The 15,922-nt window shown below is 40.7% G+C and overlaps 2 protein-coding genes across 3 annotated transcripts in view; one reads left to right on the top strand and one right to left on the bottom strand.

The window, feature by feature from the left end:
• Window positions 1–1,861: 1,861 nt before the first annotated feature.
• hbae4 (hemoglobin alpha embryonic-4) lies at window positions 1,862–4,441 on the bottom strand. Its single transcript, XM_080487493.1, has 3 exons — window positions 4,036–4,441; window positions 2,776–2,980; window positions 1,862–2,123 (listed from the first exon to the last, which is right to left on the bottom strand). The coding sequence occupies exons 1-3, from the start codon at window positions 4,125–4,127 to the stop codon at window positions 1,995–1,997; spliced, it is 426 nt and encodes a 141-aa protein (XP_080343619.1). The 5' UTR covers window positions 4,128–4,441; the 3' UTR covers window positions 1,862–1,994.
• Window positions 4,442–9,250: 4,809 nt separating this feature from the next.
• rhbdf1b (rhomboid 5 homolog 1b) overlaps window positions 9,251–15,922 on the top strand; it is a 38,022-nt gene continuing 31,350 nt past the window's right edge. For both annotated transcript variants that reach the window (XM_080463196.1, XM_080463195.1), the window contains exon 1: window positions 9,251–9,478. The gene's annotated coding sequence lies outside the window, so the exon portion shown is untranslated. The remainder of the gene's footprint in view (window positions 9,479–15,922) is intronic.

Raw genomic sequence — 15,922 nt, 5'->3', positions numbered from 1 at the left:
AACTGAGCCATAGCCGCCCTGCAATACCCCCACCGTGCATAATCACAGGGTACACACTGTTGCATCCACATTATCAGGCCATTCAGAGTCACCAGTTTGCTTCAAACACACGTGTTTGTATTGTGGAAGGGAGCGAGAGTCAGCTGGAGAACACCACCACACAGAGAGAGCATGCAAACCCAGTACAGAGAGACTCCCAAGCATTGAACTCAAAGTGGTTACCTTCTTGCTATTAGGTCAGAATACCAACCCCCTTTTCAAAGTATGAATCAGTAAAATCAATAGAATTTTACTCTGGATGTACTTTGTGGATCAAAACTATTTTCCTGGAAACTTCAGGAAGTCGTCAAATGATTTCAGAACCATGGATAGCTCCCAATATAGTGCCGGTTTCAGTTGGCACAGAAATCCAAATGTTTATTTACTCAATGCTCAGTATTTGATACAGGTTTTGTCCAATGCCAGAGACAGTGCTCCATTCAGAAAACCTGATCCTCATATGCGTCATGACGGGCCGGTGACATGTGCCAGGTGTACCCCATACTTCATCCAATGTCATTGACTATTGACTCAGTATTGATTTGGATGAAGAAGGCATCACCGTTGAAAGAATGGATGGCTTTTGTTAGTGGATACAGCAACATCAGGGCACTTCCTTGCACATTTGCCCTCACGGGGTGATAATCCTCAGTTCAAACGAAGAGGGCCTTTCTGTGGGGACTTTACATAATCTCACAGTGCGTGCATCGGCGCTCCCTATAGGGGATTTGGCTTCCTCCTACATATTTTTCCCGAAGTTGAATCAATTAAGGGGGTATGACTTTGATTTTATGAATGAAAGAAACTAATACGACCTTGTCACGTGTCAATGTGTATCGTCTTTTCTCAGTTTGAGAGTTGAACCTCACACACTAGCTTCAGAATCAGTGTTACAATTGAGCTCGGTGCTCATAGTGCAGGGGTGTCAAACATAAGGCCCCTGGGCCAAAACGGAGCCGCAAGAGGCTCCAAAACACAAAGTAAATGGCAAAAATTTCAAAGAAAACATTGATTTAAAAATGATAGTGATACTAGTGATGCTGTCATGAAAACTACCTACCTCATGGTGAGAAAGCTAACGTTAGTCTCAAAGCCATGCTGTCAGGTTGTGTTTCTAAAAATATGCATAAAGCAACAGACATAGGAGAAGCTTTTTGGGGGACATTTCATGGTAATTTGCAATCATCCTCTGTCATAATTGTTTGTTTATTACAAAAATCTAAACATTTTCATCACATATACTCTACTCCAAAACAAAGAAAAGCTTTTAAAGTTAAAATTTTAGTTTATTATGACACTATTTTACCTGTCTGGTAAACTCAAGATGAAATTGAGCTTTTGGGGTCTTGGAACTAAAATGTGTTTGGCACGCCTGATATAGCAGGGAAAATTGTAAAGTTGATATTCCCCTGTAATAAACACATGCACATGATATAAGAGTTTTATTTTCTTCACATATCAGTTGGAAAATGTGTTTCCTTGCAGAGTTGGGAATTCTCTACTTGCTATATTACAACTTTACCAGAGGGTGGCCCTGCTGCAGTAAATACGTCATAGTGTAATATGTCTAATAGGGTATATTCAGGTTTGAAACCTTCAAAAAACCCAAAATGTCATTAAGGGATACCCCAAAGGTTCAAAGACGGACTTCACATATCTTCTCGCCATCTATGATTCCATTCTCTCTGTTACAGTCTAACGAATTCACAGACAATCTGCTTGAGCCTGACAAACACAATCAAGTATGTATAATTGACATGGTGTCTGCTCAGTCTGTAGATACGAGTTCTTTGAATCTACAAAGCACAAACAGGCATGGAGATGGACATCAATGTGAAGGATATATTTTCATGGTTACAAAACAAGACATTATATTATACAAACAGACAACCATAGATATATAAGTGTAGCACTGTCTCATAAAAGCCTCAGGAACAGTGCAGTGCAGTTAAGTCTCATCTGTACTTCTCGGCGAGCACAGCCGCGAAAGCTGACAGGTACTTGTCCATTGCAGCATGTACAACCGGAGTGAAGTCTTCTCCCATGTAGACAGCCAGGGTAACCAGCATACAGTGTGACAACAGCTGTGGAGGATTTAAAAAAAACGTTTCATGTACATGACACTGGATTCAAATCGTAAAATAGGATATTGAAGCATGAAGGTATAAAACGACACGTGACTGTTTTACCTCCAGAACGCAAACAGATTTGTACATTGTGTCACCTGAAAAAGTGTTTTTAAATATGCAGGGAATCAGTGTGAAAGAAGAAGAGTAAGATTAGCTCTTGCTGAGTAACTTTCTCTGTAGGATTTGATTCATGGCAAAAATCACTTTTTCTATACTTTTCACCAAAACAAATGAGAGTAGGTGTAATATTTCTAATATGTATGTATCGATGTGAGAATGTATCTGCGTGAATATAACTAACTATATGTGCTTTAAAACCTTTTTTACTCTCAATGAACTAACCTAATGCTTCCACAATAGACATTTTATTTACAATTGTATGTGTATGCATATTACGATGATTCATTTCAAATGTGTTGATCTAGATATAAATTCCAACTTTATGTGACATTTGGAATAGTTTCAGGAAATGATATCAACATTTCTTCGGGGTAAATCTCCAGACATCTTCATCTTTTCTACATGTGTAAGTAACTGATTCTGTGTGGACAACTTTGAGAGGGAATTTCTCTTTTGCAGGCACTCCTTCCTGACTTTCCGTAGCCACCTTGAAGTTGGTCGGGTCTATCCGGAGCTGGTAGGCGTGTATAGTCTGCAGAGGGGCCAGGGTGACCATCAACTGGCTGATGTCTTTGGCTCCCTCTGCGATGGCCAGGACAATCTTCTTCCCATGAGAGAACAGGTGGGCAGATCCAGGACTGATGTCCAAATGGGAAAAGTAAGTCTTGGTGCCCGGATATGAGACGAACATCCTGCGAGGGAGGTAGGACAGTGGATTTGACTGAACTTGGAAGGATTTGGTGTCTGAGTACTCCACATGGGTGAAGGAAATCAGGGAGAGATAAAAGATGAGAGACTGATGCAGCCACTCTTATCTCTATCCTTCATTAATGATATGTATATGAAGATCCATCCATCCATCCATCCATCCATCCATCCATCCATCCCACTCCCATGCCTAAAGGAGATATACTCCAGCCATCTTCTCTTTCGATGGGCCTCAAAGATCCGGGATGACCCCGCCCACCCAGCACACTCTCTATTCTCCAGCCTCCCCTCTGGCAGACTCAGAGTCATGAGAGCCTGCAGCAACAGAATGAACGATGGCGCTTCTTCCCCATGGACGTAAAGAGACTATTACATGAATCATGATTCCCTGTGACTGCACTTTATGATTTATGTATTGATTTATGTCACCTTTTAACCTGAATGTAAAGCACTGTGAGCACTGTCAGGGTGATATGAAGGGTGGTAGTTTTTATTTATTCAATTTTATTTATTTATTCATTTTTTTGAGGGATTTAATGTTTTATTAGTCTCAAACTGAGATAGAATAGGGGTAGGGCTGGATAAGCAAGTTGCTTCTCCTTACTCCTTTTTGGACAGCAAATACACATTCATATCTTTGAAGATTAACTATTATTATTATTATTATTATTATTATTATTATTATTATTATTATTATTATTATTATTATTATTATCATAATAATAATAATTATTATTATTATTATTGTGTTTTTTCCCTCAATTTATTATTAGTACGATCATTATTGTTTTGTGACTGTGATATTATAGTTGCTTTGCTGAGAGATGCTTTCGTTATGTTTATATAATTACAATAAAGCTACTTAACTTTTCCATCCATCCATCCATCCATCCCTAAGACTAAATCCATGAATGTTCAAACATTTGGCATTGCTCAAAAGCCACTACTGCAATGGTAACTGCATATTTTTACAGTAATCCTCCATCAGTGACACAAAGTAATTTGATGTTTGATTTGTTAATTGTTGAACAGTACTTACCTATGAAGTGCCTGTGATCCAATTTGTTCAGCTACAGGAGTCAGCTTCTCCCATATTTCTTTGATGAGCGCTTTCTCTTTCTTTGACAGCATTGCACTGAGCACCAGAAGATCGACTGCCACTGCCACTGCTTATCCAGGAGGACTTTCAGGTGTCTTCATGGGCAACAAAGACTTCATCTAATCTACCATTGTATTGCTCCATAAACCAATAACAATAATATAAGTATTAAGATATGGAGTAATCTCCCTGCTGTCTGAAGAAGGCGAGTTGTAATGGTTTTGGGGCTCCGTGGGTTTGTTGATCCCCTCCTCTGTGTTATCAGACAGCAGGCAGGGCAGGGTGGGGGCAGCACACCGCTGCGCTATCTGCTGCTCTTGTGCGTCATACTTGATATTTCTACCATAGCACATCAACAACGAGGCAGGCTATTTGAATGCAGCCGACACACATGAGTAATCACTTACTTTAAAATGAAACAAATCATCAATGAGTTAATTCTTGAATAGGCAAACATGTGATTGTTATTACACCTCGATAAAATAATGATCAGTGATAAAATCTTTCAAATTAATCAACATTTCTTTCAGAAGACTCTTCTACGTAATAAGAAAGAAGAAAGAAAATGACTACATGCCACACATGTAGGGATAGAGGCAGTGAAACATTATTACTTCAAGTTTCCTTGCGGTAAGTTGTTTTGCAGATAAAGTCCCTGGGCTGCAGCTATCTGCAGCGCCACAGGTTGCTGGTCAAGCAGCAGTGGGCGTGAGGGCAGTCTGCATCTTTGATAGCTTTGTGGGGACATTTTGCATCCCATTTGGAGAGAAAGGAGATCTTGTGTGAGTCAGGTGATCTGCAGTGACCTTGTGTGACCCCACCGTGCTTTATACCTGCATGTCTTCTCCACATGTAGCTTGAGTGAGCTTTCATATCATTGTTGTCACAAAGACCTCTCAGGACATTTGGATAAAATTCAAAAACTGTTTGATGAAAGCCTTTCATTATTTTATTTTAGGTTTGTTATGCACTGTTATTAGTTTTTTTTCTTATTTTGCTTTAATTAAGAAACGTTATCATTTCGTAATTGACAATGTGTTTTAGTTGTTAACTATCTTTTTGGCATCAGGACATATTTGGTCATTTATATTTGCATAAATCTCACTATAAGATGGACTAAGATGATCATTTGGCACGTTGGAGGACAAGGGATTAAGTTAAGAGGGATTAAGGTAATTTCTGCTGCACTTTGACGACAAGTACGTGCACTTTTTGAAGTTTACTTTGCTCTATGTGAATGTCTGAAATGAGAAAGTCAACAGCGATGTTCTGTTCTCCAGATGAGGCTCCAGGCCTTGTGATGAAAATAAACATCGTCATGATATAATCTGTCTCTGCAGAAATAACTGCTTTGTTGCAGTATTGAAGTATTTGTGTATCTTTTCAATCATCAATACTGAACCTGCAGTGATCAATAATAGTTGCATTTTGTATTTTCTTTTCAAATATTCAAATTGTGGCAAAAAAATCAAGCCCAGTCAGGCCATGATCCCTTTTGTTTATTTATTTTTTACTATGAATCAATGAAAGTTGTATTGTTTCTGACCTAAGACAATAATTGAAGCATGTTCTGTTTCATTAATAAAATTAAGCTTCTGTATCCATCCCGACAAACAGTCTATAGAGTTGTCTCTATGAGCGACATAAATATTTTCAATCTTCTGCACAGAGAAACCTGAAGCAATCATCAAAGGCCATTAATCCTTCAGCTGAATAAATAAGCACATTTTCCACAAACACTGACAAGGAGCTACAGTCTTTTCTGTTTCCTGCCCAAACTGATGATCTTCAAAGCTTGTTCCATGCACCTCTGCACTGCAATCAGGTTTCACAGAGGCAAAGTAGTTATCTATATGTCCTGCACGTACTGTTGCTCTCAGTCAGTGTGCAACACAAAAAACAGCAAAGGTGGTGCAGTTAATTTCATTTAGAAGCAGGCCTCGGGGAGTTTTGCGGGGAAAGACTTCTGCACACGTGTCTGTCAATGATACCGACCGTCAAGGAAACTAAAGCTGCAGTGTACACGCACAAGTAAATTTGAACAAAACAAACTTCAACCAAATGCTGGAACACGAACTGCATGTCTGATAGCTCAGGGTCTATCCTCTCGGCATGTCGGCCCATTTATCAGTGAGCTTTGGCCAGCCTCTGTTTCCTGTACTGGTGTCCAGCAGGGAGTCAGGATGGCTTTAAAATGTAACCCAGCAACTTGTGATTGAAAAGGCAGCAGGAAGAAACCGGGTCGCAAATACTGACAGAGCACAAAGCGAGCTCTCGCTCCATTTCTCTCTCGCAGACACACACACTTGCATGCACAAACATCACTTTTGCAGGATGTGTAATTTACCAGCAGTTTTACCAATTTACCAAGTTAAAATAGCAAATAGCCACTCATTCACTACCAACAACAACATAATAGCATCAGCAAACCACAGCGAATGTTGGAAAACACAATTTGATTCACTTATCAACAACAAATGATGAAATTGACACAAGTTAAAATAAATTACCTCTTAAGCTTACACGGGTAAGTTATAGTCACAATAGAGAAGTAGTTGGATGGATACATACAACTTTATTTACCCAGTGGCATGGAAAACACAAGTATAAAAACATACCTGTAAAATAAATAAGTAAAAATAATCAAGCTAATCTATATCAGTGTGAAATAACTAATGTATGTGTGAGTGGTGAACAAGCCTAGCAATCATGTGTTTGGATCATGAGCGGAAGCAACAAACCCTGAAAAAACCAAAACCAAAAAACCACATGCTTGGAATTGAACCAGGGTCTGTTCAATGAGAAGCAAACCTGTTCAACAGTTGACTCTCAGGATGTGGAGCAGCCGCAAAGGATCTAAAGAAGCCTAAAGGGAGCTACAATCGGTATGACGATTACATAGAGATTCAAAGCTTCACCAGGAACCTTCCTCCTCCTCACTGAGAAGACACCTTTACCAATCAGACTCTTCGCTAATTAGTGATCTAGTCTTGTGAGAACGTGAGAATCTTTCTCTGAGCGTCCACTTCTCAAACCTGATCATTTGGATTGCATTCATTAATTACACTTCTACAATTCTGCATTGAGTTGCTCTGGTTTAGCCCTGCAGAGGAAGCAGGACTCTGCTGCTCCAGAATATGGATTTAGAAATGAATGTACTTCACATATGTGCACACACAAATCTGTTAAAGTAGTAGGACCAGCACACAAAAACAGACACTTTTCCGATGAGATTGTTTTCTAAATAGAAAAACAGAAAGCATCACATGAAAAAGGTCACTCACTTTCCTTTTTTATGCTATTCTGGACCTCTACACCTCGTATTACTGTTACTGTTGCTATTGTTTGCATGTTTTCATCCTGTTTACAAGATAAAGATATACCGATACACTTGAATAGGTTTGCATGTAAAAGTGCAGCAATTCATTCGACACACCATCCATACCACACATGTCTTAAGACCGCTGCAGGAAGATCCCACCTTGATGAGGGGGGGATGTTTCCTGTGGAATAAATCACCCGCTCCCTTCAGGAAATCGGTACCAGAATCATTCTGAGTTTCTCCCCACCCAATTGTGCCTGAATGCACTGAAACAGTCAATACAGCCGACATATAATGCAGCAGTGCCTGCTTGTGTTGTGAGAGATTTCCAAGTAAAAATCAGACTACGGTGTTGCACATCATTGTGTGAGTCTTTCTTACCATCAAACGGCAGTATTTGCAACCTTACAACGAGCATCACAGACAGCGTGTTTTAAAGTATACGAGATCTAACTGATATAATGTGAAAGTGTTGGTCAAGCAGTGTAAGCATGGCGCAAAGCATGCCTGTATTTTCCATAAGGTGAGCTTTGAATAGTACTCGTACAGAATGTGTGTTTGAGGCCTGGGACAGGAAATAAGATGCACCAGGTGGTCTGTATGTTTCCATAAATCTGTTTTTGATTAGATATGGATGTCGCATCAGTGTAACACCACTCTGGAGGGTTTTAATTATGATATCAGCATGCATTGCAGATGGTAAAACACAGTGAGTTTAAGATTTTACAGCTTTTTTGTGTTATAATTTGTGTCAAAGCAGACTTACAAAAACACCTGTGACACAAATCTACAATTTTAATGTGTATTTGTGTACTTTTGGAGTGTGTTAACCTTGTCATTGACATCACTCCGGTAAAGGAGGCAGTTTGATTTATTTCTTTAACACTGTTCACCACGACACATTATTACAACCTGCACCAGAGAAAGCCATTTCTTTTCACATTCAAACTTGGTTCTCACACTCAGAATAGGACAATATGGTTCAAAGTGTTGCTACATTTTGGTTTGTGTGGTTGACCTGATTCACAATATAAAGGAAATATCAAAGCAAGGAGTGGCATGCCCCATCTAACTGTGAAATTGGGAATAAAGTCAAAATGAATCCCCCCCTTCACTCCCACGAAAAACTAGGGCTACGACGAGAGCAAACTTGTATTTTGTTCTGTCTTTTTTATTATTGAACAAAAAAATTTACAAAGTCTAGTGGGGGCTAAGCATGCAATCATCCATCACAAAGGGAACAAACAAACAAAAAACAATGCAAACAAATAAACAGAAATACAAGGGGGAAGGTATCAGCAGTCTAAAGGGCGTAAATAAACTAATACAGGTTAACAATCATATTCATATTCATATCAAACATATTAGTCTGGGCTTTTCACATGGAAATTAAATCAAAAGAGAAAGGGACATATCTTTGTATATTTTTTTGGGAAACAGCACTTGACATCTTTTTGAGAGATGAAAAATGAAACAGTTTTTTAAAGCAGTTGAAGGAGGGCTTCTTATTCCTCCATTTACTACAATGTAAAGGATTTGGTTCTAGGGTTCCATTTGGTTCAGCGCAAAGCGGACCAAGCCAGATCTAACAGTTCACCAACTTGATAAATCTTATAAATATTTTTAAAATGTGTTTCCTTTACCTTTGGTGTAGCTGACTATTTAACACTGCACATCGATCAGTGGCTGAAGGAGTTGGAGCTCGCGGCCTGCAGTTTCTCGGTGTGACCAGTAGGTGGAGCCGTGCGGTTGTTGGCTGCCCTCATCCTGTCATCCGACGGCGGCAGCAGCTTGGGTGGAGGTGGACCCGCTGAGAGACCCGCTCAGACCTTCAGTCACACCGAAACTCCGCGCCGGAGAGGCGCATAAAAGCGCGTAAGAAGCCCGAGCGCGTGGCGCAAAGCGGTGGTCTGAACGGGGTTTTATTCTATGCGCATATTTTTGAATGAACACCGCCCTTTCTCATATCCGGAGCTCGAGCAAGCTGGATAAGTTATGTGGTGACCGGAGGTTCGCGTCGCACCGGCGGGCTGCAGAGGAGGGAACGGACTCAGCGTGAAGGTAAGGAGGAGAGGGAGGAAGAGGAAGGGGAGGAAGAGGGAACCGGCGGGGATGGACGCGTCTCAGCATCCTGCTCCGCATGCGTCCTCTGCAGCCGGGACTGCAGCACAAGCGGGGGTCCCTGGGTGGGGTCTCCCCAGCGTAAGGTCATGCTTGTTGTGAATGTGACTTCTCACACATCTGCACCCTCTCTTAAGCCGTCTAGATGAAAATGCCATGTGTTTGGAGCCTCCGAGGGCTTGTCACGTCCGGGGATTACTGACTGAGGGGCAAACGTGTCTGGGAGAGATTTGAATCTTCCTCTTGTCCTTTCCCAGGATTCAGTGTGTTTATTGGACACCTTGGTCTGCTCCAGGCCATGGGGGGTCCTCATCAGTGCAGATCAAATGAGGTTTGTGATGGAGAAAATTAAATAATTCAATTTTTATCTTGCAGTCTGCCGGCAAGCTTCCTCCTGCATTTTAGACTTAGAAAGGCAAAGCTGCTGTCACACACACACACACACACACACACACACACACACACACACACACACACACACACACACACACACACACACACACACACACACACACACACACACACACACACACACACACACACACACACACACACACACACACACACACAGGAGTGATAAATGGATTTCAAAGTGCAGCAGGCTGCTGCTGTGGAGATGAAGGGGACACTCTGGGTTGCTGGCTGCAGCAGAAATCCCACAGAGACAATTAAACTACTGACCCGGGTCATCAAGGATTTGTTTTGGCTTCCTGTTTGGAGAGAAGGTAGGAAGAGGACTTTCTGGGCCAGACACACACACACACGCACACACACGCACACACACGCACACACACGCACACACACGCACACACACGCACACACACACACGCACACACACACACACACACACACACACACACACACACACACACACACACACACACACACACACACACACACACACACACACACACACACACACACACACACACACACACACACACACACACACACACACAGGCAGGATAAGTGTCCAGGGTTTGAACCTGAATTGATGGAGTGTTAAGATTCACATCTCTTCATTGTTTGTTTGTTTTTTTCCTCCCACAATCTCTTCGATAAAGATTTCCTTTAGATAAATTTCCTGCAGGGATTTTACACACGCTTTGTTACAAACAGCTGTTGGGATCAATGAGAAATAAAAAGCACAACTTTTTGCACTAAAGCTTATTTTGTGATTTAATTTGGCCCCATTTAAAATCACAATGAATTCAGTGCATTTTTGATAAAATGATGACTAATTTTAAAACATACTTTTTTTTTCAATCGTAAATTTATTGTATTGATACTAAATTTGTTCAGTTGGGTGTACTCAACCTTTACTTGATGAGAAATTAAGATTAGTTTCTGTTAAAAATTTGCATATGTGCTCATGTTTTGACACATGCAGGTTGGAGCTGCAAGCAACTATTTGTGGCTTAATTTGTTGTTCAGGTTTTAATTGGCTTTTTTTAAATACATATATATTTGGAGATTTACTGTATCTACACACACAAAGCCCAACAAGCATTAGATAATGTCATGTTGATGAATTCAAAACAAAAAGAAATAGTAAAATGACCCTTTAACAGCCTCACCTGACTCGGAAAGAAATCTGTCCGTGTCAATCTTTAATGGAAACGTATCTTTACAGATAAATCTAATACAAGTCTTCCATTCTGCAAGTAGAATTCACAGAATTCTTCTGTAGAACTAACGAAATTACGTACCTAAAGACTTCCAAAGTGTTGAATAGAAATACGCTGCTGAACCGAAAGCTGATAGCATCCTGGAAGCTGTTTCTGACACACTGAGCGGTTGCATCGGATGCGTGCGTGTGGGCATGGCGGGTGTGTGTGTGTGTGTGTGTGTGTGTATGTGTATGTGTGTGTGTGAGCGCGGTGGAGTGTTGCAAGTGTGTTTTTTCTTTTAATCTCTCTGTCTCTCACCTTGGTGCACTCAGCTTTCCACGTCGAGCGTGTTTCAGCAAGTCCTACACAGAAGCGAGGTGGCGACAACAGCAGGTTTATTTCTGGGCTGCTGCTCCCAGAAGTGTAGTGTGCCTTCATGTTGACGCTGAGCCCTCTGTTGGGCACTTCGGGGTGGAAAACTGGTTTGGTTTTTGCACGAGCCCTCCGGTGTTTTCTCGTTGCACTCATCGTGGCAGTTCGCCCACAAGTGGTTCTCCGCCTGTGCCTACAAGCCGAGCCCTTCACCCTCTGTTTTGTGCCACTACTTGTTGCTGAATTACCAGTTCTTTCATGTAGGACGTCAAGACATTTGAAAAGAATTTTGATGAATACATTTTTTTGGGGGGGGGGGGTTAAAAGTAGGAAATTATACAACCTGTAAGCCAAGCAGCCTGTTTTGGCAGTGGTATCAAAGTGCTCGTGTTACTTTTTGTTTCTGTTTTGACAGAACCAAAACATTTTTGGCGACTTCTCTTTCATCTCTAATCTTGTTGAGTGATTTAGGCTTCGTTTAAAGTGAAAATACATCGTTTTTTTAAAGACATTTTGGTTTCTGAATGCATTTCGCGATTACACTGCAACGTTTTGAAAATTATGTCCGTTGGCCTGGAAACAGACAAGACACTGACAACTATGTAGTTTGCAGGCCAGGCCACAAGTTAATGCTGTGGTTTCTGTAATGAAACCACACATACGTGCGCAGAGAACACTATAAACATTAACAATTTTTATTTTTGGTTTCAGCTCTGACTGATGCAACAATTTGCCACTTCTCCTCTTTTCACACCATGTCATATGCTGATATTAATGTGTAAGCTGCTTATTTTGATATTTTATCTTTTTTGTTTTTTTATTGTGTTGCAACAAAGTTGTTAGCTACCACACAAAAAATTAAGGTTTCAGGCGTGTCTTTCTTCTGTCGTACACATTTCCTCTGACTCTGTTCACTGAAAAGTCACTGTTGCGAGTTATTATCACCCCCAGTTTAAAAAAAAAAAAAAAAAAGGCCAAATGATCAAGATATAGCTAATCTCCAGCAATGTGGACATCAGCTCTAATCTTCTCTCAACTCTGTTTGTATCATGTCTCTGTTTCTCTTTTGTGTCTGCATCAGGTTTTCTCTTGTTCTTTTTTTCCATTTCCCACACCTCACGAAGCTGAATAGAAACAAGAATGACCCAATCAGATAAGGCTGGACTGCAAGAGTCCCCAAACTATAAAGGATTATTGAAAAATAGGAAACAGGATCATAAGTTCATGTTGAATTTGAAAGTGAAAAAAAACAACAAAAAGCACAAGCTGGATTACTTTGTGTTTTTGCAAATTGTAATATTTTTTTGTCATATGGGTTTATTGATTCCGATTGAACCGATATGAGAAAGATGGAGACAGCTGTCATGTGTGTGAGTTCATGAATGTGACACAGAGCTGCACATCAGGCAGATCGTGGAAGGATAAGTCGAAGGATCAGTGCCTGTACAGTAGGGAGAAAAAAAATGTCCCTGGGGGCACTGAAAGGAGAAGAGTAGATCACTGTAATATGTGTACAGCATAAGTGATGGATGATGGGCAGATGTACGCAGTCGTCATGAAACGTGTATCTCATGATAAGCTGGGCGGAAGCGGCATAAACAACTATACTATCTGCAGATATTTTTGATCTTAGGCTTCGGTAGTGAAAACCTGCTGGTGGAGCATGCTGTAACTGTCCTGTCAAGCTATAAAACATTATTATGAAAAAAAGAAAAAAGTTCATTGCCAAGCTCCAAATGCCATAACCATATATTCAAGCCAAAGAAATACTCAATGCTTGATATTAGAATTAATATCCTGAGGATACAATGTTATACTGAGTTGTTTTTCTCGTCTGAAGGCAACAATAAAGAAAGAAGAAAAAAAAAAGCTGTTCTAATGATATCTGGATTTTGGCACATTCAGAGTCATTGGTTCCAGTAGGACAAAGACTACATTCCTGCCAACTGATTTATCTTTCGTCTAAACACTAATTTGAATTAGGACAACTCAAAAACATCCCTGACAATAAAATATTGTGTCTATTTTGAGCTCTTTGGAGCCATTTATTCCCAGTCTTCATTGGATTTCAAATGCTGCTGAAGTTTGAAGTACTTTGAGTTTTCAGCATTTTGCATCACTATAATTTTCATGAACAGGTCGGCGGGAGAGGGATAGCCGTCCAACTGCTCTGTACCATTCCCAATCAAGGTAGGCCCTCCCTTTGACCCTCCCACAATTAGGCAGCTCTGCTCTGGCACATGGCCCAATGACTGGAAGTACTTCCTCCTCTTCCCAAGATGGGCATGTGTGGGCGTCTGTTGGAGCTGGGCTGACGTCCAGCTCCAACAGACGCAGCAGATTCTGAATGCAGCTCCTATCATCCAATATTCGAATGGATAAAAATCAAGGAAAAGCTGGATTTGGGGCAATAATCTTTGAATACATTGTTTTTAGACCAACAAGACCCATGTGAAAGTGATGAAAAGCTGGAGAATATGACCCTTTTAAAACACTATCATACTAGTATTTTTGCTCCAGACGAGCTAATTTCAAGCGATTGTTCAGTTGACTAATGAACATACACTTAAATGTCTTTTAAAGGGGACATATCATGCTAAATCCACTTTTTTAGCCCTTAAATGCATTTTGTTGTATATTTAGAGTGTTTAGAAGTACAGAAAAGTTCAAAGTAGTCTCTTCAGGTGCTCCGTTGATATCTTTATATTCTGTTTTGGTCATATTTTGCGATCGGTTTCGATTTTTCTATTCTCTATTACGTTTTTTGAACAATGACGTCACAGTATTCTCAGCGGAACTGCCAAATTAGGACATCGACATTTCGAGCAATCCGCCATTTTTGTTTCTCGCTGCGATTTTGTAGTCCAACCGAAGTTACGAGAGGATAAGTCGAAATGTTCGGTTGTTGGATGTAGTCACCCACAAGTTTCGTTACACCGTCTCCCAGCATCAGAACCTTTTCGAAGTGCCTGGTTGAGTTTTATTTTTCACAGAAATGTACCCACATCTGTGGGTAAGGTCATTTTTGTGTGCGCGAATCACTTTAAGGACGACTGCTTCAGCAACCTCCGCCAGTATAAAGAAGGATTTGCCGAAAGACTTGGTCTGATTGAGCGGTCAGTTCCTTCTATCTATGGAGACGACGAACAGAGCACTTCGGTAAGCTGTATATAACGCTAAAAAGTGTGATGATAAGACGTCCCTGTCATTGTTTTGTTAGCATTAGCAGTTGCACCGTCTTCATATGTTAGCGCTGTGTGCTCGTTTTAGATTATAATGTAACTTCTGTGTTAAATAGTCGTTGTAATACAGGCAGTATTGTAGTAGTGGGCATGGATGGAGAAGTTAGTGTAAATATAGTAACACACCATTGCGTTACATCCATATGAAGACGTTGTTCTGTAGGTGCATCATCGTCATTTTCATCTCGCTCCGCCGGGTCCGACTCTGGCTCCAACATGTATGGCTGGATGGACAAATCTTCCCTTGTTGACATTTTGTAAATAATGTGTGAATATAAAGTTTCTGCGCCGCTAGATAATTGTATCTGTTCTATCAAACTACAAAGATGGCCGAACAGGGTGACGTTGAACCGAGTGTCACCTCTGCAACCTGGAGAGGAGGCGGGGTATGAAGTGTCTCATTTGCATTTGAAGAGACCGCCCCAAAACGAGTTGCTCTCAGAAGCGCATCAGAAAAGGGGTTGAAAAGGGGCCTGTGGAGCTCTAATAATGAGGAATTCAGACCCAAGCATTGCAGTTTCGCGTTGTATAGACCACAACTGTATGATTTATATGTAAAAAGGAAGGATTTAAAAGCATGATATGTCTCCTTTAAGGGATATACGGTGGATGTGAATGCCATTGACTGCAGTTCAGTGCCATGCTTTACTTTATGCTGATTCAGTCGGCTGATGACCCTGAATATCTCAAATAGTACAGGATAGGGCTGAAGACACAAGGAGATTCTATTTCTCTCCAAGTATTTCTTTATTTAATTACCTATATGCTTGAGTTCTCAGACGGTGACCAGGGAACACTTTCTTTCCTCTCCAGGTCTAATTATGCTAGCTTCAGGGCTAAATTCTATTTGCTGACTCAGCATTGCAGAAGCAATACACAGGAGTAAGGCAATTCATCATTTAACTGAACTGAGAGTGTATCTTGACTGCTGCACCTAGACACTCAGTCTCTCCTGCACACAGTTAAACACTCTTGTTATCTGTAGACTCTTGCTAAGTACCTCACAGCCTCCTGAATGAAACAAATATCTAAAAGAAAAAACACCACAGTGTATCATTGTACACTGATGATGTTGCCTTCTTTACTGACAGTCAGTAAAGGAAGGAAGTAACAAGATTTTCACTTCGAGTTTAGTCTCAGCACGCACTGTAATAGAGAAA

This window comes from Lipophrys pholis (assembly GCF_963383615.2).
Source record: "Lipophrys pholis genome assembly, chromosome: 1".
Taxonomy (NCBI): Eukaryota; Metazoa; Chordata; class Actinopteri; order Blenniiformes; family Blenniidae; genus Lipophrys; species Lipophrys pholis.
The sequence above is the reverse complement of the archived record's forward strand: the minus strand, read 5'-3'. Positions and strand labels throughout refer to the sequence as shown.

What these genes read in the sequence shown, in the direction of transcription:
- hbae4 (XM_080487493.1), bottom strand. Translation starts at nt 4,127, where the DNA reads ATGCTGTCAAAGAAAGAGAAAGCGCTCATCAAAGAAATATGGGAGAAG. An exon ending in GGATCACAGGCACTTCATAG is followed by an intron (nt 2,981 to 4,035) that starts GTAAGTACTGTT and finishes CCTCCCTCGCAG; the next exon opens with GATGTTCGTCTCATATCCGG. An exon ending in TAGACCCGACCAACTTCAAG is followed by an intron (nt 2,124 to 2,775) that starts GTGGCTACGGAA and finishes AATCCTCCACAG; the next exon opens with CTGTTGTCACACTGTATGCT.